At 31.6% G+C, this 26851-nt stretch overlaps 2 protein-coding genes across 2 annotated transcripts in view; both read left to right on the plus strand.

The window, feature by feature from the left end:
* LOC130662420 (kinesin-like protein KIF23) overlaps positions 1–26851 on the plus strand; it is a 69764-nt gene that overhangs the window by 4880 nt on the left and 38033 nt on the right. The gene's annotated exons all lie outside the window — the stretch shown is intronic.
* LOC130612967 (kinesin-like protein KIF14) lies at positions 5070–26300 on the plus strand. The gene is made up of 39 exons (XM_057434297.1): positions 5070–5630; positions 6304–6541; positions 6855–6877; positions 7672–7765; positions 8962–9104; positions 9565–9595; positions 10197–10304; positions 11353–11490; positions 12445–12566; positions 13325–13423; positions 13658–13731; positions 13841–13906; positions 14075–14237; positions 14335–14398; positions 14517–14622; positions 15129–15210; positions 15336–15379; positions 15816–15874; positions 16292–16329; positions 16446–16559; positions 16639–16711; positions 16956–17030; positions 17191–17277; positions 18083–18148; positions 18361–18462; positions 18537–18594; positions 18683–18768; positions 18851–18886; positions 19959–20063; positions 20661–20746; positions 20873–20936; positions 21107–21137; positions 21497–21601; positions 22706–22786; positions 22894–23165; positions 23416–23559; positions 24109–24246; positions 24760–24840; positions 25540–26300. Exons 1-39 carry the CDS (start codon positions 5125–5127, stop codon positions 26116–26118), a joined length of 4581 nt encoding a protein of 1526 aa, XP_057290280.1. The 5' UTR covers positions 5070–5124; the 3' UTR covers positions 26119–26300.

The raw sequence follows: 26851 nt of genomic DNA on the forward strand, positions 1-26851 counted from the left end.
ACGAGAAAAACTACTGGAAAGTAATGTTTCGGAACTTGTTTCTTTCTTAGTTATCGTGAAGCTGTTCACAATTTCCGTAAAGCTTCTGTGAAGGTTGAAACTATCGAGAAAAAACATGGAAAATATCTGGATTGTTTGTGCTTTTTGATTAAAATCTTGAAAAAAAAATTGTAAAGTCAAATTACTCTTGAATTACTCCTATTATCTTCCTGGAATTTACTTTTCGAAAATGAGTGTAGGAATCAAAGATACGATGTAAGCCACGAGGCTTCCTGGGATAAATATTTTCCACAAATTCAAAATCATTTGCCCAACAAGTCTCAATGTTTATTACTTAATATTCTGATAATGCAGGATTGTATTTCAAAAGCGACTTTAATTTTGGTACACTGTAGTGTGTAATATCTAATACCACAATATTCAAATTACCGAACATTCAAAATGGACACTTCATCAAGGGACCAACCTTATACTTTCAAATAATTAGCTAACGTTAAGGAAAAACAGTTTCTTTTTCAACCACTCCTCAGGGTGCCCTCCTAAAATCTCCTTTAAAACCTAAGTAAGTGAAGACGGTTCTTAAATTTCCTAAATAACCGGATCTTTGGGATCAAAATATTGATTTCTAAAATATCTTAAAATTGTACTGATAAAATGGTAACATGCATCCTTTTTTAAATGGTAACATGTTTTGTTACGTTTTATTTGACAGTAATAAAACATCAGCACTAATGAAATATATTTACATCCTGCAATTCGAAATGTACAGCTCTGCCACCATAAAAGGCTGGGTTATTAGTAACTTCATGTTCTACTAAAATGTTTGCAAAATCTCCTATGGAATGGTTTTATACTTTTTTTAGTGTTCTCCCCTAAAATTGACCCAAGAACATCGTAGACTTACTAAAATTTCTTAAAATTATTTTTATTTTTAAATCAACTCTGTTTTGTCCAATATTTTAAGTGAGCGTCTGTTCACAATGATACTTTATCAGGCAATATCTTATTAAAAGTCCCAGATTTAATAAAACTCGGTACTAATGAGAAAGTGGGCACTTGTTGAACTTTTAGACATTTACATGGCCGCTTATGCTTGTTATGGTGCTTAAGAACTGTAACAATATACTTGAAAAGGTACTGAAACATACTGAAATTAAAATTAAATTTTTAGTGACCACAATTCTCTGGTATTTACGGCAAAGTTACGTTAATTTTTACGGTCACTTTACACAAAATTTCCTGAGTACGTCTCTCAGATGCAGTTACTTTAAGGGAAGCAACTTTCGCAAAACAGCAAAAATGCAAAAGTTTTTTTGCACGAAAAAAAGCCATTTTAAAAAAACGCGGAAGTGTTGGCGCGAAAAATTAGGCCCTAAGGTAGCTGCAGTCATCTCAAACGCCCCGCACGGTTGTCACAATACATTATATTGTGTCGACCCTTCTTCATTTAATGTATCCTCTATAGCATAAAAATTAACGATTTATTATTGTAAGGGCACTGATATTTTTCACGATTTTTAATCTGCTCTAATCAGTCATTTTGAGCTATTTTACGAAAATTTCTTGCGCGATTGAAAATCACATTTATGCTCCAAACTAAATCAAAGCAAAACACTATTTGGCTCCGATAAACAAGTTGTCATGGATAGAGATAGCTGGATATTTTAAAAGACTGTATGTATCTGACTACTGTAGTAACAAAGTTTTGAGCCAGTGATTGGATTTTCTGCTAATTAATGAAGATTCAAAAAATACTGTAACAATTTTGGCTGCATTACAACTTGTTGTAGTTTAGCTATCTGTATCTCTTATTATCGAGTTTCCTCGTATCTTTCAACTTTTTTCCCTGTTTTAGGTCCCCTTGTGATTATGTAATGTCTTTGTAATCACTCAACGAGATTAAACAGAATTACGCGAAGGTAAAACGGACACTTCTCTGGCGCGCGCCGATGCGGAGAACAAAATACTGGGAACACACCTAATTTGTTTTGATTTTTGCACGATTGCGAGGCTTATCATTAATGGTTGACTGGCGGGAGAAAATCAAATTTAAATACAACAGTGTTCGGTGTAATGTAGCCAGCCGGGGAAGTAAATTTCGGTAGAGTATATATTGTGTTCTATATTTAAATAGCCAGTTCAGACGCTTAAACGGCAGAAATTTTAACCTTGACCCTCTACACAATGGAAGGATTTTGAGTATGTATTATAATGTCTCCTCAAAACCAAAAAAATTATATTAACTAAAGCGAAGTTGGAAAATTAACGATTTAATTCATACTTCATGGATGCTTTCCTACGAAGCTTCACTTTTACTTAGCTAAAAAAAGCCAAGAAAACAGGATCTAGTCTGTTAAACTTTGTAGTATAGTATATTAAAAAGACTTTAAAATGTGTGTGGCCAGATGACTTTATTATTCTTTCTTTGGTGTGGCAGTTGCAACTACAGTGCAAAAAAATAAAAATAAATGTATGTCAATGCTTGAGAATGTATATTCATAATAAGAATCCCATCACCTCAGTTTAACTGTCATCAATTACAGTATTTTTAAGTAAATGAATTCAAATAAATCAGAATGTGTCAAGTTAGCTACACGCAATAATAGTGTTAAACCCCAAACGATGTTTCTGATAAAAGAAACCTATGTGCACGAGACCTCTTTACCAAATCCTAGCATCTTTTTCCCTCCCATGTGAATGCTGAGCCAAAGAGCTCAACAGAGGAAAGTAAACTAATAATGTCATGCTGAAATCCATCTGTCGTTCCTTCCATGACCTCAACTTTGAGCTGCTAGTATCAAATTAAAAAACAGTCTATAAAAGATGACTGTATGTATTTAGTTATAGACTGACCCTAATTGTGTTTGGCCATAACATTTGAAAAATTCTTGAAGAGCCTGTCAATAGATTAATTAATATCTATTGAATAAACAAAAATGTGCCAGGATAGGTGATAAACCTCTCCAAATAGCCTGTTCTTTTTAGCACTTTTTGTATGCTTAGCTACTGAAAATGGATTTTAAATAAACTTTTCTCTGTCACGAAAGGAAAAGTCACAGAAGGAAAAAAAAACACCTGCTATTTTATCCTTTAATCACCAGTTTAAAAAAGTTGTTTCCTCTACAATAAAATTTCAAAAAGCAAAAAAAAAATAAAATAAAAATATTCCTACGTCTATTTTCTTTTTATCTTGAGCAGTTTTGGGATCATAGAAGCTTAATAAACATTTTGTAAGGAATTGTATTTCTTTCTCTTTTCATCTGTTGAAGTCCTGACACGCCATACGTTTTTTGCATATGGCTGACTTTTGCATACCTATTCTCAGTAGTTCCAACAACCTTTCCCAATAATCCCTATCTGTCTAGTTGTTAGAAGAGTTGAAATTGCTTTGTAAACATTCTAATTTTTTTTTAGTCCCGGTGTCTTTATGTTAAGTTCTTGACAGGGTTAGTGATAAACAGAATTCTTTCTTTTTGGTGTTAATCTTCCCACAAGTGCAAAAATGACCTTACTTTTTAAGGTGACTATTTTGGCAGGGCCTTTTTAGCTTTCGCTACAGATTTTACCAATACCTGTTTTGATGTGGGGTTGTACTTTGAAGAAAAGAAATAATAAAAAATAGATTGATAGATTTCTAAGATACAACACAACACAAAAGGAAGAAATCTATCACATTTACTTGTGTTTCTTTATCTTCTTTTTCTTTTCTTTTCTTTTTCTTTTCTTTTCTTTTCTTTTTTCAAATGAGCATTATATTTTGTTCATAATATATAAATAAAAATTTTATCAAGCTATTTTTGACAGATGATGACATATTGGAGTTTATATAATATAACTTCTAAAATTTACACCAATGTAAAATGGTAAACATAGTGCCTAACATACTCTAAACTAGTCTACTAAATTCGGTCATAAAAGGAATACTAAATCTGGTCAGTGCCTAATATTTGAACCTCAGATACCTGAAAATAAATTACTTCTACTACATGCCACACCAAGATTCAACATTTTACAAAACAACAAAACATGGGCATCACTGCTTCTTTAGATATACAACTAAACTTCCTGAAAAAGTTATGGCAGTAGTGCACGAAATGTAAAAAATGATTTAAGAAGGTTCTCAACTTTTATGAAAACCTTATCTCATCAAAATTCACATGATTATGTAAGGTACTGTTCCTATATTGAGCTTGAGTAGGCCTCAAACTCTATGTGGGAGCATCTGGTTCTTCTTATTTGCATTTTTTGTAAATACTTTTTTAATATGTTCAGTTTATCTTTGTTTTTGTGTGCTGTTTCTTTTTATTTTTCTCTCTTGGGTATAGCGTATTTGTTGTGTTTTGCGTGCATAAGTTTTTGTTCGTCAGCGTGTGTGTACATGTAAGGAAAGTTTGGGTAATTTTGTATTGTAGTAAAGTATATATATGTTTATATTTAATAAGTATATCTGTTATTTATGTAGTATGTATTGGCTGCTTGGCTTGCAGAATTAGTTTTGTTTTATTTCTATACCATGTCTGTTTCTGTTGTTTTATTGTAAATATGTGACTTAGTTAATGTCCTTCATGTCAGTCAAAGCGCTCACCCCGTAGTCACTACTGCTAAGTTGCTGTAACAGGTGCTAATAATCACTCTTGTCTACCACACAAAAATTTGCTTGTCCCTAACAAGATAGTGTTGAATTGCCTTGGCACAAACATTTGTGTTATAAACGTGTCAGTAATTAAGTTATTTTCACCTTGTGTTATTAAGAATTGGTTCTTCGCTTAGTTGAGGAGGTGCCTGCGTTACAACAATAGCATTTGTGTATTACAAATGCTATTGTAAACAATGCATGAGGAAAACAATAATAGTCGTGTTGTAGGAGTGGCTGTGTCCTCTGAGGTGACCTGCCAGGCAGGTTTGACCATGATCTGAAATTTTGAATCAATTTCTTCTATTTACAGTAGCGTTTTCTTTCTGCCTTCAATTAGAAATTGTTTCTTGACACCAATATGGGTTTTGTTAGTCAAAATTTCCCTATATTTGTATATGTCATCTCTTAAGTATTGTGTGTTATGTATACCTTCTTCTAAAGCTACTCTTGTGTTTTTAGAAATAAAGCTACTCTTGTGTTGTTAGAAAATGTCTTCAAGTAAACCAATTAAGAAACGAACTTTGCCATCTGTGCCTTCTGAGAAGATAAGTACTCCTAAAACAGGCAAAGTTGTATCTAATCAGAAATATGTGGACACTCCACCAGCCAGAGCTTTGTTTAAGGGTGATCCAACTTTGTTAGCAAAAGATACTGGTTGTGGCAGCAAGACGAAACTTTTAGCAAAGAAACACATATTAAAAAAGTCCAATACACCTGTCTCTGCATCTCCAAAGTTGTCTAAGAAAAAATTATACCAAACGCCACATATCGTAACAGATAAATTAGCAAGCAATTGTAACACTCCTGATGTTAACAAAAACTTTTCTGTAAATGAAAAGGAATCGATTTTAGACAATGAACAGGTGGTTGATCCGACAGTATTGCAGCAAAGAGCATCTTTACTGCTGAGATCCAGTCCAGCTACAGAGGTTAAATCTAATTATGACAATTCTTCTATTAGTGTTGCTGTTCGAGTTCGCCCATTTAGTTCCAGGTTCGTCTCATTTTAAAATATATATACTGCAAAATTGTTCGTTGTCTGGTGCTGCGTTTGGATTTTCCCAGTGATATTGTCATTTTTAGCTTGGATAAAATTATTTTTCAAAAAGCTTGAGCGTATATTTCTTGGATGTGCCAGTTTATGGTTTCTTTAGTTTATGTTTATAACGTAACCCTAATATAACAACAAATGCAATGAAGTTAACAAGTCAACAAAAAAACTTTAATGCAAATAGATTATTTTGATACATGAAGTATAAGAAAATTATTTTTTTTCTAAATATCCACAAGATTCTTTCTTTTTGCTTAAAACGTTGAATGGTAATAACAAACTTCTTAATTTAGTAATGTCTGTCCAGAAAGTATATACAAAGGGTTGCAGATTGATAAAAAAAGTTATAGTATTAAGTAGTTTTCTTCAACGATTGCCATATTATTGTCATCTCACCAGCATATGCTTAAAATCATTATTAAGAAAAGTAATACTTATTATGTTGTTGTCTCAAGTAAATTCAATTGATTGAGATATTGACTGAGAAATTGGAAAATTTGTATGGCAAACATGGCCCCATATATAAACTATAAAAAAAAAAATTTACACTTTCTATTAAAGCACATTTCACTTTCATGTAGTAAGAATTATTCTGTGTTTTGTGAATTGCTTTTAGGGAGTTGTCGTCCCACTTGTTGAATGTTATTTCCATGGATGGAAATGTCACAATACTTAAGAATGCAAACAATGGTAGTACTCATGAATTTGCCTACGATTATTCTTTTTGGTCATTTGATTCAATCAATCCAGCCTCAACTTTTACCTCTCAAGAAGATGTGTACAACAACGTTGCAAAACCGTTACTGGATTGGTCTTTTGAGGGATACAATACCTGCTTATTTGCATATGGACAGGTATAGTACCAATATAGTCTACGAAACATGTGCCACTCCAATTATCTAACTTATATAAGCAAATTATTTGAGGTATTTTATTGTGTGAGGGCACAATTAATTTTTGCTAGTTCTACAGAACTGGCAAAAGCTGTAAGCTCAACTAAACATTAAACAGTATTTTTAAATGTTATTTTTAAATAATCTAAAAGAATAAATAGAAATGGTGGTATGAGAAATCCATATTTTTGGTATGTTTGCACCCTTCTCATAAGAAAGCTGTTTACTGTAAATATTGTGTAAAGCTGCTAAAGTATATGCTTTTGTATTTTAGACAGGTTCTGGGAAATCATACACGTGAGTTCTGCTTTATTTTCTACCCGTATGTATTATTTCCATTAATATGTTAAGAATGTTGTGCAGGTTTTAAGACCAGTAGGTTGGGTTTGACTGATATTTTAAATTGTGTAGCATACTACAGCAGAGCCTTTCTAATTCAATTTGTTTCACATTTGTGCCTACATGAAATGCTTGATGTATTTAAGATTCTTTGTTAATACGTCGGCAGTTGCAGAGCGCGCACATGAATTAGAAAAGTTGTAGCATGAACGTTGTTAGTCTTGCAAATTATAAATAAGTACAGTGAGCCATCTGAGACTGATGTTCTGTTGCCTTGTTTTATTCTGGTTAAAAGTCTACACCTTGTTGTAGTTTAGCATAAAATAATTAAATTTCAATCTTATAAAACTATTTTTTGTCATAAAATGCTTAAGCACCTGTAAGGCTTAATTAAAAATAGTTTTAAGGGTTTCCCATGCCTCCTTAAAACTCACTCAATATCCTACGAATTGAAAAAATTCTCAGTTTGCTTTAAAGACACAAATATGTGATCCACTTTTCACAGATTACTTGTTGCATCTTCTTTATGACAATTCGGATAAAAATCTCCTCATTGACATGTAAATTTCAAATCTCATTTCTCCTAATTTGTTGACATAAAAATCTTTAACAATTCCTCCTCAAATCCTCAATGTTTTTTCGTTTTTTTTTAAAAAAAAAAGAGTGGAAACCATTTTTCAAACAAGACTTCAATCAGTGCATTTGCTAGTTGAATTAAAGGTTATTGTGAATCAACGTATCTTTTTTTTTAGTATCATGGGTTATGAAGAGGATGAAGCTGGAGTTGTTCCAAGATTTTCAAAAGATCTTTTTGAGAGAAAAATGGGTTTTGAACAAGAAAAGGAGGTAAGTTACAGTTAATGTTGCTTCCAAAGTAACCAAAAACTGCTTCTTCATCATTCCAACTACTAGTAGTACAACTAAGGCATAGACAAAACTGCCGTACCCTTTATTTTCTTTGTGATTATTTTTATAATACCAACCAACCAATTCGAGAGAATTACCTTCACTGCTTGTGAAATCTAATTAAAGGGGAACTCAACCTAAAATTTATAATTAGTTAATTTACATTTAGGTACCAGTTTAAATAAAAGATTAAAAATACTTTACTTCTCTTTTTTCTTTTTATTATAAGAATTACTAGTCGAAAAATCCACTAGGCAAAAAAACAATGAAAAATAGGTTGATTTAGATGTTTTGATGACGTCAGCAACCTATCGACACAAAAAATAATTCAGAACCTTGTGTTCACGTTGCCTCTATTGTGTAGGGCTTAAAACGCTGATCAAGAAAATGTGGTTTTGTTGACTGGTTAATGAGATAGGGTTTAAAATATTTGCTGACGTCAGCTACTTCTATTATGGTCCTATGATGCGGTTTTGTTAGAAATCAGTGGAATTTTATTTTGAAATAATGTTATATTTGTGACATAGAAAAATTAACTTAATAAAATTGTTTTTGGTACACAGCCACATGATTCATACATGTTATTTTTTATAAAAACATCTAAATTTCGGCTGAGGCTAAATTGTGCTTATTTTTTTTATTCTTTTTGGACTTAAAATGTTCTTCAAGAAATATTTAGACAATGATAAGTATTTTCAGGATTGAAAGAAATATGATTTTGAAGTTATCTGTTATTGTGAAAACATACATGTATACCAATAAATAAAAAATAATAGCTGCTTCTTAGCAATTCCATTACAGTGCTTTGCTTGTATACTCTATAAAGGAATTTTAACTGGGTACCTTCTTTTGTTCTCCATTTTTTTTTTAAAATCACAGCTTTCACAAATTATGTATGTACACTAAAATTAAGTAGCTACTTTAGCATATATTTAGCATAAATTTTAAAGAATACCTGAAATTGCAAAACGTGTTGGATAGTATTATTTTCTTCACAATAAAAAAAATAAATAAAAATAAAGCAATTTCCAATATAGTGACCCTTCAGCAAAGTGGAAAATGCTTTAACTAGTTTGTAATAAATGTTTTTAATTATTAAGGAACAGTTTTAAATTTGTTCTATTATTACTTTTTAGATTTCATATTCCGTGGAAATCAGTTTCTACGAAATCTACAACGAAAAGATTTTTGATTTGCTTTCCTTCAATGATGGGAACAAGCAGCGGTTATGTGTTCGTGAACATCCTGACATGGGGCCTTATGTTCAAGGTCTCTCAAAGTATGGACTATTTTAGGATTATAGTTTTCAAATGAGATAGTTATTTAATAAAATCCTGCTTAGGAATGTAAAGTTAAAACATTACCCTGAAATAAATTTTGCACTCAAGTAAGGCTGTGAGCGGCAATGTAATGTGTCTTTTAGCATCTTCATCATCATCAAGACAAGTATCGTCAATACATGGATGATGAAGTTTCGTATTTAATTTTGCGCCTTTTATATATAATTTTACGTATTGTCTTCCAGAACATCTCATTATTTCCAGTTTTCCATTGTCTGCCATTTTCGTTTTTTAAAATAAGCACTACTGTTATAGAGCAACAAAATTGTTACATTATAAATAATTATTCTGCTCTTTAAAAGAGAAAAGAACGTAAAACCATGTTTTTTAATAAAACCAGCTGAAACTAGCCAAAACGGGATCATTATTCTGCATGATGCAATTTCCTTTATTTTGTAGGCACATTGTTGGTTCACATCGCGATATCCAGGTAATATGATGTTTTCAAAACTTTAAGTTTGCAGAAGCAGCATTAACTTAATTTTAATCACAACAACCTTTAAAATGTTGTTCAATCAAGCTAGGTAAGGTTTTAAAAAAAAGAAAAAAAAAGAAAAACAGACAAAAGAATTAATTAAACTTTTTTTGTGAATTCCATCAAAGCTCTTAAAACATGCTTTATTTATACCGATTGTAATGTCTGAAATGCTTTTGTTAATAAAATGTTTTGCTAAAAGTCATTAGTTTTTATCACTATGAAGTTAAGGTTCAGCCACTGGCACTGATGCTCTAGTCCTTGTACTTGCGGTTAATGAAAATAAAGGATGGTTTTCTCCTGAAGCGTTGACTTTTTTTACCACTAAATTAATTTGAAATTTATAGGTGAATTTATTGCCAAACATAAAGACAAAACATGGATTTATTCTAATTTATTCACTACAGTTGAATTATTTCACTACAGTTAGAGTAGTTTAAATGAATATGATGCTTACTGGAATAAGGAGCATTGCAGGGAAATATTATTAACAGGCATTTTAGTGTATGGGATTTTTCATGTGTCTGTAATATGAAGTTTGTTTTTGTTTTTGCAGAATTGGTTAGAAGTTGGAAATAAAAACAGAGCAACTGCTGCAACAGGGATGAATGACAGAAGCAGTAGATCACATTCTGTCTTCACCATTGTTTTGTCACAAGTAAAGGTACAAAACTGAACATGATATTTGGCTATTTGATGGATGTAAAAGTAACAGAATTGATTGCTTTTTAACATAATTTTAGCTTTACCCTATTCAGTCTAGGAGAAATGGTGCCACCCCCTCTTTTTTTCAGTTTTTTAACGCTCACTTGCTACATTGCATATATGATACTAACTTTTTTTATTAATTTATTAGAAACATCAGTGCTAAATTTTTTGGTCCCGTACCTCAGAAGCTTAGATATGGGCTATTACTTAAAACACTGAAATCCTTATAATCAGCAAACGTGGTAACTTATAGCTCAGGATTATGCCTAAAACTTGAAACTTCAACCATAACTTTATGTCATTAAGCAAAATCATTTTTAAAAGTTTTGACACATTCATTTTTTCAGGTTTTATCTGAAAATTGGATTTTTGTAAAAAAATGTAAAAAGTTGAAAATGTGTCACATAAATTTTATTAATCATAAAATAGGATTGCATGTTCCGTTTGTCTACATATTGTAGAGTTTTTTTTATAGATTCTATTAAAAAAAATGTTAAATAACATTTTAACAAGTGGCTGTTAAATACAGCACCTAAAATAAATATTTTATCCCCACCGTGAACGCTTAGAATTTAAAATGGTCAAGTTAATTTTCTGTCTACCAAAAAAACCCAGAGTAGTAAAGCAAAGGAGTCTTTCTAACTACATATAGGACAAATATGTTAAACATTATATTCGATGTGAAAAAAAGAACTCATATTAAATATTGATTGTTAATTCGCTCAGAGTTTTGGTGGTTCGCTTTATTCACATTATGGTTTGCCATCTATTTAAGCTCTTGAATTAAATTTGACAATTTATGTTTTATCCTAATCATGACCGGCCGTTATTTTAAGCGCTTAAGTATATAATGAAGATTACTGATTAGCACAAAATAGAGGACAAAATTGTTTCAATTTTTTGTGAGGAAAAGGTTTGAGATAATATTTTACATCGGAAACAAAGAGGCTAACACAGTAAACATACCAATGTATGATTGGTAATTTTTATTATTTTGTTTTTAGACAGAGCAATTTGAAGGAACAGAAACGCAAGTTCAAAAAACAAGTAAAATTAATCTGATTGATTTAGCTGGCAGTGAGCGGGCTAAAAAAGCACTTGTTGATATCAGAGATACTCAAACTGCTAATACACGTTTAAAGGTAATTTTGCAAATTCAATTTCTTGTTTTCTTGTTTTTTTAAGGGTAATTTTGCAAATTCAATTTCTTGTAAAAAAAGTGGCTAGATGTTATTTTGTGAAAGTTATTTGTTTACCAAATACCAAGTCAACCCTTTATGTGGCAAATTGAGTATTCATTTTTTCATATTTTATTGATTTCCTGTGTACTAAATATAAATCTGTTTCTAAAAGTTTGGTAAGTCATTGTCATTAAATTATATATTAGCACTAGTCTTTAGCCTGTTGTAAAATACTGATAAATTTGATTGTTGTTACTTGTAGTAAACAAGTGAATCATGTAGAAGTTGTTACTTGTAGTGAACTTAAGCAGGTTTTTTTTAAATATATATTTTTTAACAGCAACAGCTGTAATTTACATTATAACAAAAGACTTTCGTCTGAACTGCAAAGTAAAGATGGAGAGAAGTCTTAAGATAATGCTTCGTGCAAGTCACAAACTGTTGCGGGAGAGGGTTTATTTGAATCATGTGATGTGAGATAAGATGCGGAATAGAATGACAGCAATAGCCATGCAATGTCAGGATAAAGTGATTAGAATTCACGTTGGTACTTGTGAGAAAGAAACAGGATTGTGTCAGACCAGATATATCAAACAGAAGAAGAACAGGACTATCCCTTATGTTACTACAAATTTGCTTGCCTTGTTAAAGAAATAACCAAGTGAATTCAATCATAGCCCATCAATAAGAGCTCAATAATAGCTTTAAATGTGGAAACAGGCGAAAAATCAAAATTTGATTTTTAAAGAATGCTTATAAATGTTATGGTTCTTAATGTCATTTGTAATATTTACTTTAAAAATACTGGCTGTATTAAATTGTTTCTTAAACCAACCTTACATTATTTTGAAGGAGAGACTGAATTTAGTTGTTAGAACAATCAATATACATGCGAAATTGTATTTGTTGTTATAGGAAGGTGGTCACATAAATAAATCGTTGCATACTCTGGGAAAAGTGATCTCTTTACTATCTGAAATGCAACCAAACTCAAAAAAGAAGTCGTTTATACCTTACAGAGATTCGGTATTGACTTGGTAAGTTTCATACTGTTAAGCTTTTTTTAAAAAAAACTTGTCCTTTAAATTGGTTTACAAGGATTGGCTATGCAGGTTCATAAAAACTTTTTTGCTCCAATTTTATTAGTTTATTAAAACCAGCCAAAAGCTTAAACCAACTACTGTCAAATTGGGCTTCTAATGACTTTTAAAAAAATGGTAATTTATATAGTGATGTATTGATTAAACTGCAGACAGAAATGTTTTGAACATTTTTAACCAATTACTGCAATGATTATGTTTGGTACAAAAGCTTTTGACATGGGGCAGTTCCATGCTGCAATGGTAAAGATACATACAAAAGCTTTTTTAACAGTTTTTTCACAAAATTTGCAGATGTTTTCGGCTCCGTACAAAGTATAAAAGTTTCTGATAAAAGTATAGGTAATAAGTTATTCTGGATGGTTTGCACATTACAGAAAGAAAACCAAACAATGTTTAAAGACAACCCCATACCAGACAGATTTGATTTTCCTAATGTATTTTATTGTAGAAGAAACAACAATCTATGATTGTTCTTTTTGTTTTTTATGTTCATGCCTAATATAAGTATGAACATAAAAAACAAAAAGAACTAATGCAAAAAATGTCCTATAGTAGTGCAAATCCTTTTTGTTTAAAAAAAGGAAACATCATCTTTAAGATGTTAATAATTTTCTTAATTATTTATTCATTCATTATATATTTATTACTTCATTGTATTGTTCATCCATTTTAATTATTTTTTTTGATTTAAGGTTGTTAAAGGAAAGTCTTGGTGGAAATGCCAGAACTACAATGTTGGCCACAATTAGTCCCGCACATATCCATTATAGTGAAACTCTAAGCACATTGAGATATCCTTTTCACTCTATGTTTTTATTATTCTTTAGAGAATCAATTATGGTTATTTCATTATAGCTGTTATTTAACTAATTTTCTAAAGACCCAAATTGGGGATTAGTGTTATGTACGTACTTTGTGCATAGTGCGATATTGCACTTAGCTACTTTGGACTTGTGCTGTGTAATACTCTGCACAATTCATTCATTTATTTGCTATTTTTTATATTTGCTTTGACTTCTTTTCACATATGCTCAACAAGCTAGATCAATTGTTAACAAAGCTAAGGTTAATGAAGATCCGAAGTCCAAACTGATACGAGGTATGAATATGTTTTCTTGTGGTATTGAGTATAAGGTCATTGCTGTTTTTCTTTTTCAACTCAAAAAAAGTTAACCCATTTTACAATCTGTTTATAATGACATCTGAAGAATATCGTATATTGACCTACATCGAAATTATTCCTGACTTTGGCCTTAAAAATGTTCTTGTTGGAGGTTTTTTTTTCCTAGAGGTCATAAAATCATAAGTTATGTCGTTGCTACTTATAAAATTCATAAAGTTGACAAATTTTGCACTGTGTTGACTGATAATCTGCAAAGAATAAAGGAATCTTTTTTTTTCAGTGATTACTTTATTTAAATTTTGTTTATACTAATATTTAGTCATACATGTTAGAATTTTTCAAATAGAAATGCTGATAGAAATTCGCAAGCTAAGAGCGTCTCAACGAAAAAGCGGTGACTTTGGTCAAGCTATGGAGAATGAGGTTACTTTGTTACGTCAAAGGCTAGTTGACACACAAAAGGAATATAATGCATCCACAAGGTAAAATACTAACAATGCATTCGAGATGTTTTGTTTATCAGCACACGTTTTTGCTTCTTCTTTGGTGTTGTAATATTTACTTCTTCTTTTCATGTAGAAGCTGGCAAGAAAAGCTTGCCCATTCTGAAAAGAAACAAAAAGCAGAAGCCAGTCGCTTACGTGTATGTAACAAAATACCTTACAATTAATGCATTGACTAATAAGTTGAATTCTCTCTTTAAACAGCTCTTAATTATTTATCGTAATTTTTATTATTTATTTAATGGTTTTCTTTCTTAGAGATCTGGAGTTGCTTTTACCAAGTTGGAGCATCGTCTGCCTAGTCTGGTTAATCTGAATGAGGATCCTCAACTTGCTGAAGTTTTGCTATACATTTTGCAGGAAGGTAAGTGGAAGTCAGTCATCACTTTTTTGTTTTGTGTGTGTTTTAAATGAGTTACTTTTTTTTTATATAAACATGACTTTGTAGGCATCTGCAGGCTTAAATTTGATCATTTTTTCAGCATATGCTAAGCATTATGTGAAGCCTAAGAAAATGTTATGAAGTTTTTATGTTTTTTGTTTCGTGAGCAGTATTTCTTTTTTTAACCAGTATGTAAATGAAAATTCAAATGCAATATATTTTTAAATAAGCATATTTTGAGTCTGATAATGTGTTTTCGTAAGCATTTTCCAACAAATCTTTTTTCTTTTATCTATTTTCTAAGCATAACCTAACCCTGAAAACATACTTTTATAAGAATTCTTAAGCCTTATTTTGGAATTTCAATTGCTTGTATAAAAAATGTACAAGCTAGTGTTACATCTTTTTGTGGAAAATGGTACTTTCTTATGTTTCTTATCACAATGAAACTCGTATGAGAGTTCTTTAGTTGTCTTGTTATTGTTTAGGAGTTACACATGTAGGGAGAAAGGAGACAGAAAATGAGCATGATATCCAATTGCGTGGAAATCTTGTAGCTGACAGTCACTGGTATAAAAACCTGCATTTAACATCTCGTAAATATTTTTACATGAGACATATTTTTACATGAGACATATTTTGTTCTTGTCTAAGAATTTCCTATTACTATGATAATGTATTTTTTTTTTATTCAGTACATTTAAATACGAAAACGAGATGGTGCATATCAATATTCAAAGTAAAGAAACATTTTATTTTTTATTCCTTTCCCTTACGCTTAAACAAGTTGTTCTCGATCTTGTATGGCATGTACTTTGGGGATGAAATTTAATTTTTCCATGTCTGCTTACGCATGTTTGTGTGTTTAACTGAAATATCTTCTCGTCATTTTTGCAAATTGATTGACTATATTGTCAACGGAGCTGTTTTATCTATTCAGATTAAATTGCTTTATGTTGACAGGTCACTCGTTGATAACAGTGCAGATATATTATATCATACTGAAGATGTAAACCTGTATAAATATGATTAATAATAATAATTGGCAAGCCTTTTACAACATGTTTATAGTTATTGACTTCAATGAGATCTAGGACACTGTACCACAACACAATGCTACTATAGAGCAAACAAACTGAGGTTTATCTAAAATTTAACTTTGTGTATTCGTCCAGGTGATGCACCAACCTATGTTAATGGAGTTCTTATCGCCGACAGCATTGAGCTACACCATGTATGTCCTATTTTTCTTTGTTGTATTTATTTGCAATTTTGTTTGCAGTGTTACCACGTCTCCTTAAAACTCCTCCAAAAGAATAATAATATGGAAGTTGTGAGGGTTGGTAGAACTTGTGAAAGCGGATAACTGTGTGTTTTTAACCGAACGGTTGGAAAAGTTCAGAAAAATCAAAGTTTGAGTCAAAGTCAGGAAAAGATTTTACAATGCAGATCAAATAAAATATATTTTTGTGAGTCAAAACACCAACTGTTGGAATTGAGTATTAAGGGCTTTTATTTGGCCCTTTTTAGATTGAATTTATTTTACAATAAATTTTAAATAATTAGGAAAAAATATAATTGCTGGGGAAAAGTCAGAAAAAACATTTGTTGGTTATATGAGGCTATTATTTCTTTCTCGACTTTAATTTAGGGTGATCGCATTGTGTTTGGTGGAGATCATTTTTTCAGGTAAGAAGCTATTTGTTTTGTTTTTCTTCTTTTATAGCAGCATTCAATTATTGAAAGAGATATGCGTAAAATTTATTTCAACATTCTCTGTGTGTAAATATAAATGGCTTTTTTAGATTAAATCATCCTAAAGAAGCAGCCAAATTAAAAGAGAAGCTGACAGATCGAAGAAAAAGCCTTAAAAACTTTGAGTTTGCAAAAGATGAACTTTTAAAGAAGCAGAATGAAAGGTAAAAGTCGCATAAAAAGAAGTTGTATGCATTTTTGTTCTTTAAAAATGTTTTAGACCATGTTATTCTTACAATTTAGGTTGGAAGCAGAATTAGAGGAAGCTAGACTGCGAGCAGAGGAGGAAGCTTTAAATCAGATAAAGGAAGCTCAAGTATAAATCTCAATTTCACCTTGTTTATTGACATTAGGACTTCCCTATATAGCCTGAACATTTTATCAGATAACTTAAATGTATTTTTCTAAACTAAAACTAAAGCTAAACGTAAATCTCTGCCATTGAACAAAATGAGAATGTGTTTACCAGGCTTTGTTGCGTATACGTGTAGGAGAAGATTATAGTTTCAAAACTTGTTTTGTTCGATGTCCGATATGTGATGAAATGTATTTAATTGTAGATAAAGGCTGAGGAAGATTTAAAAGCTCAAAGAACATTGTTTGAAACACAACTCAGCTTGTTGCAAGCGAAATTGGTAAAATATTTCTTATAGTGCTATGAGATACTGAATTGGTTTGGATTTGTGTATTATTCCTTAAATTACCTTGCTTCCAAACTAATTTTTAGACTCTCTGTTACTTTTTGGTTCAAAAAACTGTGTCTAGTGAGTAATAAAACATTTTTTTTATGTCTAGAATGATACTGCAAATAAAAGAAAAGAAGCTGAGGAAGGACATCAAAGTGCTCAAGAAATTATAAATCAATTACGAGACAATCAGCAGGTAACGTTCCTGTAACATAGATAACCAGCCCATCTTCATGAATAATCTGGACTTTGTTTTTGCATTCAATCCTCTGGCTTTATTTCTTTTCATTTATAATTTTTAGACATTTATCCAATTTCGTATTTTAGTTGCACAGATTTTAATTTTTGTGCAATTTTATCTCTTGATTAAGTCATTAGAGATCATTTGAGTCCACTCGAATGAAGTAAATGTGTAGAGCAATTAAATGTTCACATATTTTTAATCTGACCATAAATGGTTAAGCAACTAGCCTAAAAATCCTAAAATAATTCAATTTTTGCTTCGAATTGAATAGTCCCCCATTTGAAACAAAGTATTGTTATCAAAATGTCTACATACCCTAAGAGAACAAAGTATTCTTACGATTGCTGTATTTACTGTAATATACAAACTTTTGTCTGCAATATAAGGTATAAATAGACATTAAGTTAATAATAGCATTAAAAAATGCAACAGTAGATATTTGTTATTTTATATAATATTTAAGAAAATATTCTTTTAAAAGTTATATTGCCACAAAATCACATAATTCCTCTGTTATTGGTAACTTGGCTTGTCAAATTCATAAATCACATTAACCACTCTTTCAGTTTGTCATGTCGGCAACCTTATTGTAACGAGTAATGGTCATGCACATAAGAAAGCAATGTCCTGTTCCATATTTGTTCAAAAAAAATAACAAAACTAGTTATCACTTAAGGATACGTGAGGACAAGAACAACAAAAACCCTATGGAAGTATATGTGATGTTTGTCACACACATTACATGTTTGTTTTCTAGTTATTAGAAGATGAAATATTGTCCAACAGAAAGAGGTTACAGATGGAAGCCATTGCTGCAAAACAGGTAAAAGAAGAAATCCTTTATCTTGTGATAGGGACAACTTACTTTAACCCACACTTTACAGCACAACATTCAAACTTGTCTGCATCTGTTAGTATAAGTAATGTATGTTTCAATAGACTTTCTGTGCTTAATTGAACAACACGTAGCATATGATTAAAGTGACTAGCTTGTTAAAATTATCACAGTTGTTATCATAATGTTTCAACACCTAGATTCTTGAAGAGACAAAGACAAATCACCAGAGAATACTAAGTAACCTCGAGAAAGAGAAACAAAAAATGCAAATGGATATCGCTGAGATGAAACATGTCAAGGTTTGTAGCCTGTTTCTTGTCCTCTTTTTTACAAACTATTCTTTTTTACCCTCTGTTGTTGAATTTTTGTTTAGAATGCACGTGAAAAGATGCGTTCTTCCATACACATATCTGTCAACCAATCTAACAAAGGTACATATTTCTAATACCACTAAAACTCGTTTTGCGGTTGAAATTGATGTGACTTTTCTATATGCTGGTCTTTCCACTGCGCATTTAGAAAACTCGGAGCGCATAGATTTATTGAAATTGTCGTTGATGTTAAGAGAGGCGAACAAAATAAGCCAACAAATGAGACAAGACTATGTGAGTAGAATTTACATGCTTTTTAATGATGTGTACATGTGTTTGTTTTTATTAGAAAATTATCTTTTCAATTTCTTTGCAGGTGTTTACACGAGACGATTTTTGCGTGGACAATTCGGTAAGTAAACCCATGCTTGTTAGATCTAGTTGATTTATTAGAGTGAAGAATTAGTTGCAAAAATCCTAATCACCAATGAATTGCCAAGTTTACGCATATTTTACATGATAAATTCGTTAGTTGTTTATCTTTTGTATTCAATTGACAACGAAGCATTTTTCATTTACATCCGTAATACTAGAGAAGGTAATAAACTAATATGTTTTCCGTTGGACTTTAATTGAGCCTTGTGTGTCTGTCTCATGCACACAAGTCCTTTGCATATAATGTATACAATGTAATGGAGTAGATTGACTTTAATAAGTTATGTAAGATTACTGAAGTCATCTAATTTCCCTTTAACTTTAAGGCCAAATAAGTTTTGACAAGGGGTGGAAATAACTTGACGAGTTTCACGTATGGGAATGGATCTGAGCTCATCAATTTCGGAACCCACAGGTTGATTGCACATCAAAAAATCTTTCAACAGTAACCTCCTTAACCGTTTGATGGACTGACATGATCCTATACACTTTTTTAATCAACATTTCTAGATCTACAAAATAAAGGCAGTGGAGAAAACAATTTTAAAGCTATCAAAACTTTAAATATTAACTATTTCTTCATCTTTTGTTTTGTCTAACTAACATCTAGTTTAATAAAACGTCTGTGACGTTTACTTTTTGACGTCTCATTTATCAAATTGAAAATTAAACATTTATAACATTAGGATATGGCATTAACAAAAGAAAACTATTAAAAGCACATGCTGCTATGCAGTATTTTTGATTGGTGTTTCAAGTTCCACACATTAAAATGGTTGTGCAAGTTTTGTACTTGAAAAAGTCACAATGTTTTTTTTATTCAATCAACTTCTTTCTTGGTGTTTTCTGCCCAAAGAGTTTTTTCCTTAGTAGTTTAGATTAATTTACGTCTTCAAATTTGAGTCTGATGAAATTCTCTTTAATGCCTTGTCTCTATTGGGTCACTGTCCACAGTTTAAAGTTTCATTAACAGACACATAACAGTGGCTTTTTTTAATGTCACCAATAACCAGCCTTAAAAAATCAAATTAGGTATGTCTTTATCATAGGTGGAGATTCGTGTTAGAATTCATAACACACAATCGAAGATGTCGACGTTACTTAATTTGGAAAGATTTGAGGACGAGTTCCAACGAATGCGAGATTTATTTCAAGTACGATACTTATAATACAAACACTTTCTTTTTCTTTACAACATTGTTGCTTTTGAAGTCACACAATTTAGCCCCATACTGCATATTTGTAAAGTAATGAAGTAAATGTGACATTAGTCTCCAAAAGACTCATCAGTAAAATATTTTACAATCTAGAAATAATTTGTTTATTTTAAAGATATACAAATTCTCTATATATGCAATGATAATATAACATTTGAAATACAATATTTAAGGGTGACCAGTCCTCCTAAATGATCTAAAAATTTGGATCCGAAATATTGATTTCTTCTATCACAAAAGTAGGTTTTTACGACTACATTGTAATGAATAAACCGGTTAGTAATTTCTACCACCAGGTGTTGCTACTTTGATAAAGAAGTAAACAGATAAAACATATACCAACAGGACTAGTATTCAAAAAAGAAATGTTTGATTATTGGTTTTTCCTTCTAAATGTTTTTTCGAAAATTTCTTAAAGTATGGACAGTATTTAATGTGTTTTTTGCTCCCAAAATCAAATGCTCATAAATTTTTAAGGTCGTGACTCCAAGCTTTGCACTTTAGGGTTTTGAAGTGTTGTTGTTTTATACATAGGGTGATGAGTCTTACTCTGAAACGACCTTTTTGCGTGAAAACGAGTTTGATTGGGAAGATGATTCACAAGGTGATTTATCAAGAAGGTAACCTGCTGTTTGTTCGTTCGTATTCAATAATACGAACGAACGAATATTCAATAATGTTTGATGCTGTTACTGTTAGTCATAATAAAAAATATGTACTAACAAGTACTAACATTGTTTTTTCAGGTCACCAAGACTATCGCTTTCAAGCAAAAGTATGATAGCCAGCTTAAACGAATCCATTGAAATGGTTAGTTTTTTAACTTTTCTTAAAAAAGGTAAAACCCTCAGGTAGTGTAAATCTGTAAGGAAAGGACTCAATGAGTTCAGGATTTATTTATATTTTATTTTTACCTTTGTATGTTTTGTTTGGTATTTTATAATATATATCTTTCACATTAATTTTAATTTTTGTTTCAGCGTGAGATGAAGATGCGCAACACAAAGCAAGGTAACTTCTGTTTGTTTAAGCGGTGTCATGCTTTATCTGGTATGTTACTTGAGGTGAAAGGGGGGAGGTGTACACTAACTTTACACACGTCCTTACCCAGGTGTGGATTCTTAGGTCCGTAGTAGCAACTTACAAAAAGTTTCACGTTTTCGTTTTTATTTTCTGTAGAAATTTGACGGGAATTTTTTTCTTTTCTTACCTTTTCTTTCTTCTTGGTACATCTAACTCCATGAAGATATTTGGGTATACATGCATTAGTAATTGTCTAGATACACGTGTTTAACTAGTGCATCATTAAAATTTAGCGTAAAAATTTTAAACTGTAGGTTATGTTAATAATGGTATTAATCTTTTTTAAGGTGGGAACTTGACCAATGGAAATCTATCGACCAATGATATTTCAACATTATCAAATCCACCGGTAGAGTCAACAAGACTGTCTTCACTACACGCTAACACAACAGGTATCCACATGTGATGTTTTAGTGCAGAAAAAATTAGTTTTATAATCAAGAAACTCAAATAAGTGAAAAGGTTGTATATTTAATTCTTACTAACGTCGAAGATCTATATGTAATTTTCTGAGAAAAATATGAGAAATTTAGATTTTATGGTAATTCAATTTTTTTTCAAAAAATCCGTTAAACAAAACATGTATTATCCAATGACCTTAAAAAATTGAGTCAACTAGGTCCATAGGCAACATTATTGTTTTTGCTTTGATTTTCCTTGGCAGATATTGCTTAAATTTACAATAGATGTTGCGAAAAACTGTGTCTTGCCAAAAAGTGTCTCTACCTAACATTATTGCTTTTAGCAATAAATTAGGTAAGTTAAGTCGAAACTTGAAATATCTCATACAAAAAACTATAATCAACATAAAAGCAAACAGAAAGATAACATATTATAATTTCTTTGCTTCCGATGTTGAACACATTATTACACAGACACTGTTTCTACAGAAAACAAAAATTTATATGGAAAAATCAACATGAAGTAAAATATGAAATGAAATATAAGTATTTTTCTTCACACTAATATGACAAGCATATTTTTAAACCTACCTACTTAAAGGATTTCATCGGTTATCCTGTGCTTCTTGATAAACTTCTAACACCTTTTTCTCACAGCCAAAAGTTGCAACAGTGTTTTCTCCAAAAAACAATTTGACCTCAAAATTGACCCAGCCGAGTTTAACTCCAAATTAAAAAGTGTTTTTTAAGGGGACCGGTGTATCTTCAATATTACAGGTATGATATGTGCAATAACTTGTCCTTGTTGAACCTTCATGTTCAAGAAGCGATCAAATTGAAAAATACAAATATGAACACTAAACAGGTAAACTAAAATCGCAGCCTTTGTTGTGTTGGAAATATTAAAGAAAATTGTGAACTTAATCAATAGAGGATGTATACGGCTTCATTTGAAATGATTCAATAGGAGTTTTAATCGCTAGATTTGCAATTTCTTTTCATATCTTTGATTTTGATTTTGCTATTTATAGCAATTAAAAGTGGAAGTCTTGTTTTGTTTTATAATATTTACTATGTGAATTTTTTTACTTTTAGTTAAGATGGATGCGTCTGATATTTCTGCTATGAAGTGCAGCTTGTTTGAAACTATTCTTGAAGAAAAAGAAGAAAACCAAGGTGAGATGATTCCCGTTATTTCCGTAATCTATCAATTTTGACGTTAGCTACCTTAAGACATTTTCTATCCCGTAGAAGTTATGTTATAACTTTTCGTATTATTATAGAAATACCGATAGTTGCGAGATTGATCAAACTTATCTTCTCTATTTACACGGATTGGAACAAACTGTCTACCCACAATGCAACTTTTACTCAAAACAACACCGACGAAACAGACGACACGTTAATGAGAGTAGCATGTCACGTGAGAAGTTTAAAAGATTTAGCCTCACTCTTGTGTTCTGTTCACGAGGCTGTTGGTTTGGACGAACTGAAAGCGATGTCATACTCGTTCAAAAATGATGTTAACCAAGCTGGCTCATACATCAGAAATTCGGTATTTATATTTGATATGAGCTCGATACTAATTTATAGTTTTGTGTGAGGCAGATTTTTGGTTGGAACGTAAGTACGGTCAGATTTTTGGTAACCAGACAACGAGCACAAAGTTTTGGAAGATTCCATTTGTCTTTTTTAAAGTTTGTCTCAATGTTTCTAATTACTATTTCTTTCTTATCTTCTAATGAATCATAACTATTCTCTATTTTTATCAATGTTTCAGTGTACATTTGCTCGATTTTTTTCAGATTACACAGAATAACTTCACAGATGAGAAGACACAGTTTCAGCAGCTAATTTTTCAGTTAGTAGAAATGGCTGGTGCCATGTCGTTAGCTGCTGTTGACCATGTGAAGGATGATGAGAACGAATCTTATTTTGCATTTAGTAAGGTAACCGCCAGACCTGCCATTTTTTTACTATATATGCAACGCACAATAGAGAGTGGCACTCTGTACTACTCTAATGTTTATGGTAAAAACAATTTAATTCTTACATACCATTTTTTTCGAGGAATTCTAAATTCCATTGTTTTTCGCCGACAATGAGCACTGCTGAATGGATCTTTTACGAGTTATGGCTAATAGATGGCATGTCGTTTTTTAAGCTTTGAGACGCCAATTAGCGTGCTCCTGATTTTATATCTTAAGGATTAATGAGCTGAGTTTTGTTTATAAACCAAAATACTATTGATATCAAGTGCCAACAAAAAAGAAGTGATAAACAAGCCGTTCTAATTTACAACGAATGATACTGGTGTGTTAGTAACCTAATAGGACAGAGTTTTTTTCATCTACTTGGCCTTTTCTTCTGGAGAAACCTTTTTTAAAGTCATTGTAACCAAAACAGTCGTTGTTTATACAGTGGAACTCTATGAAAGCAAGATTGATTTAAAAGCAACCAGACTGCGAAAGCCAACATTTTTGTTTTTCTTTTTCCAGGGTACAAGTAACGACCTGTGTGCGTACTTTTTAAAGCACCAGAATCGGTTTCTTAGTACGATGCTAACAGAAGCCATGTGTACGGTGGAAGATGGGATCGAAAGTATCAAGAATCTGCAAGTCACATCTGCACACGAGGTAAACTAAATCTCACATAGCTCCCTGTGGTTTTTAGTGCGGGGTGTTTTCAACATGTAAACAAAGTTTGTAGTGTCTAGAAGGTCACGGGAAACACTATCTTCAAAAAAGAATCAGGAAAGTCCAGAAATTTCAGGAGAACAAAGTAAATCTCTAGGGTTGGTAAAAAATTTGAAAGGATTTCGCAGGAATGTAAGACTTTTCGATGTTTATAACTAGCCTTACGCTTTGAGCTGTTGGCCAATCACTTATTACAATAATTCTTGACTGATTAATTTGTATTAGATTGATTTCATGCTTCATGTTTACGGAAGAGTGTATTAGTTTAGTTGTTTTGTCCATGTTTTTTACGTTTGACAAAGAAATGAATTTTTCGTCCACCGGCGTATTCAATAATTAAAAATGGTGTTTTATAGTTTATTTTATTATGTTAACGTTAGAAAACCCGTGATTGTTTTAAAATAAATGTTAAAATTAATTTTGCTTTGTTTTTATTTTGCTCCCTACGTTTAGATGTCTGATGATTTAGTTGATGGAGTAATGAACATCTTGACATCGATAACAACACTTCTTCAAAGATGCAAAGATTTGCTGGTAAGAAAAAACAACAAAACAGGTTTCTTGCTGTTTTCCCGCCAACCTTTCGCTTGTCTCATTCCTGTGATTTTGTTTCCAGCTTCTTTGTTCCGCGGTTTTAATTTCTTTTTGTCGTTGTTTTAATACTGAGACTAGTGAAGTATTATGCGGCACCAGCCTAGTTTAGCGATAGAGAAATTTTTTCTTTTCATTGTTGCGAACAGAACTACTTAGTTGAACAGTGTATAGAAACTTATTATTTTTACAAAATTAATATTTTGGGTTTTTTTACTGACCTGAAGTTGTATGAAGGCTTGGAATGTTGCCGGGATTTTTTTTCTTTTATAAATTTTTTCATTAGTTTGTGAAATACACGACTTCAAAGTTTTAATTTTTATACGAAATACCGCCATAGAATAGATGCTGAGAAACAATTAACTTTCTCAGAATCATACCGACTAAATACATCGAAGAAAATTTTGCTTAGCAGGCCTAGCCCTATCGTACGTTCTTTTTAGGCACTTAATACGAAAAACAGTTTATAAATTTACAAGCTCACCCCTGGACACCTGCCGTTTTGCATCTGCTTTTTGCGTAAAAATTTAAAATATGTCCTACTCACTTTCAAAATTTGCCGAAGCGGCTGGTTTATTGTTTAAATGGTAACTTAAGCAACAAAGAAGTTGTGCAGGCCACTCTATGCATCTTCTTTTCTAGGCGGTATATGCTGATGTCAGCATGACTAGGACTGGCTTGTATTTTGCAAAGGAATGCTTCATATTAAGAAAACTGTTAACAGCGATCGTCGATTATAACGAAAATATATATAATTTACTTGAGCATTCAAAAAGTGTGGCTGCAAATTGTGACAGTCTCGATGACTTTCTTGATGTCCCAATTGAACTGGCCGATACAACAAAGAGGATATGTTCCACGTGCAAGCAACTGACTATATTTGTTAATGTGAAGAAAGCATTGGATGATGAGACAGCTTGGTTGTTGCATGATTGTTTAAAGAAGTTCGAATTTGCTGCAAAGACTGTTCGTGTCGGCGTGGCCATCGTTATACAAGAAGTCGAAAGCGATTTAAATATAAACGAGGAACGTTCTATAGTCTCACTTATTCAAGCAGACGAACCTTTTTCGCGAGCGTCATCCACGTGTCCGCTAAACCGGACATCACTTGATGTGAGTGTATTAGATCCACAATTGCAAGAAAAGTTCAGAAAAAGTCGGAGATCTTCGGTGCGACCGGATCTTTTTATCAGTAAGTATATGGATGTTTCGGACATGTAGAATTCTATTTTTTATATATAATTTTATTTAATCTATGCATATAAAAGGATATGACGAATAAAATGTTTTTCTGTTATCTCGAATTCGCTAAAAAACTAGAAGATTTGTTAGAGACTGAAAAACTGTGAAATATACTTGTTTCGTTTTGAGTACTGTCTACTCCCGATCTCTGAAAGAATTTAACATTTTTTTGAGTTATAGGCATTTGATAACTCGAAAATTCGTTTACATCTCTTTTCAATAAGCAAATTATTTTTCAAAAAAAAAACAATATGGCTTCTCAAAAATTTTCTACTTTTTTTCTTTGAAAGTCGAGTTAGGGCGAGTATTTTTTGGCCCAGGGAACCGCTGAAATAGTATGACTTACTGAATGTTCGAGTTATCAGGGGTTTGAGTTATCGGAATTATACTGTAGTTTGATTTTACGTTTTCTTTCATTTTTATAACTTACACTGTATGTTCTTTAAAATAATAATCCATTACTCTTATATATTTCGGAGGCTTACAGCTTCTAATATTTCACTCGCCGATTTCGAAGTAGCTTGCTTTTACACTGTCCATGCAATATGTTTCTCCTGTATATTTTTTAACACTTTACTTAAACTTTATGAAATTTTATATTTTCACACCTTCCAAGGATTCATTTTCAGTCTTATTAGAAGATCTTACTAAGACGGTAAATTTATCTTGTTGTTATTGTCGCGTGCTGTATTTAGTCTGATATACTGTACTT

This window comes from Hydractinia symbiolongicarpus, chromosome 10, assembly GCF_029227915.1.
Source record: "Hydractinia symbiolongicarpus strain clone_291-10 chromosome 10, HSymV2.1, whole genome shotgun sequence".
Classification (NCBI taxonomy): Eukaryota; Metazoa; Cnidaria; class Hydrozoa; order Anthoathecata; family Hydractiniidae; genus Hydractinia; species Hydractinia symbiolongicarpus.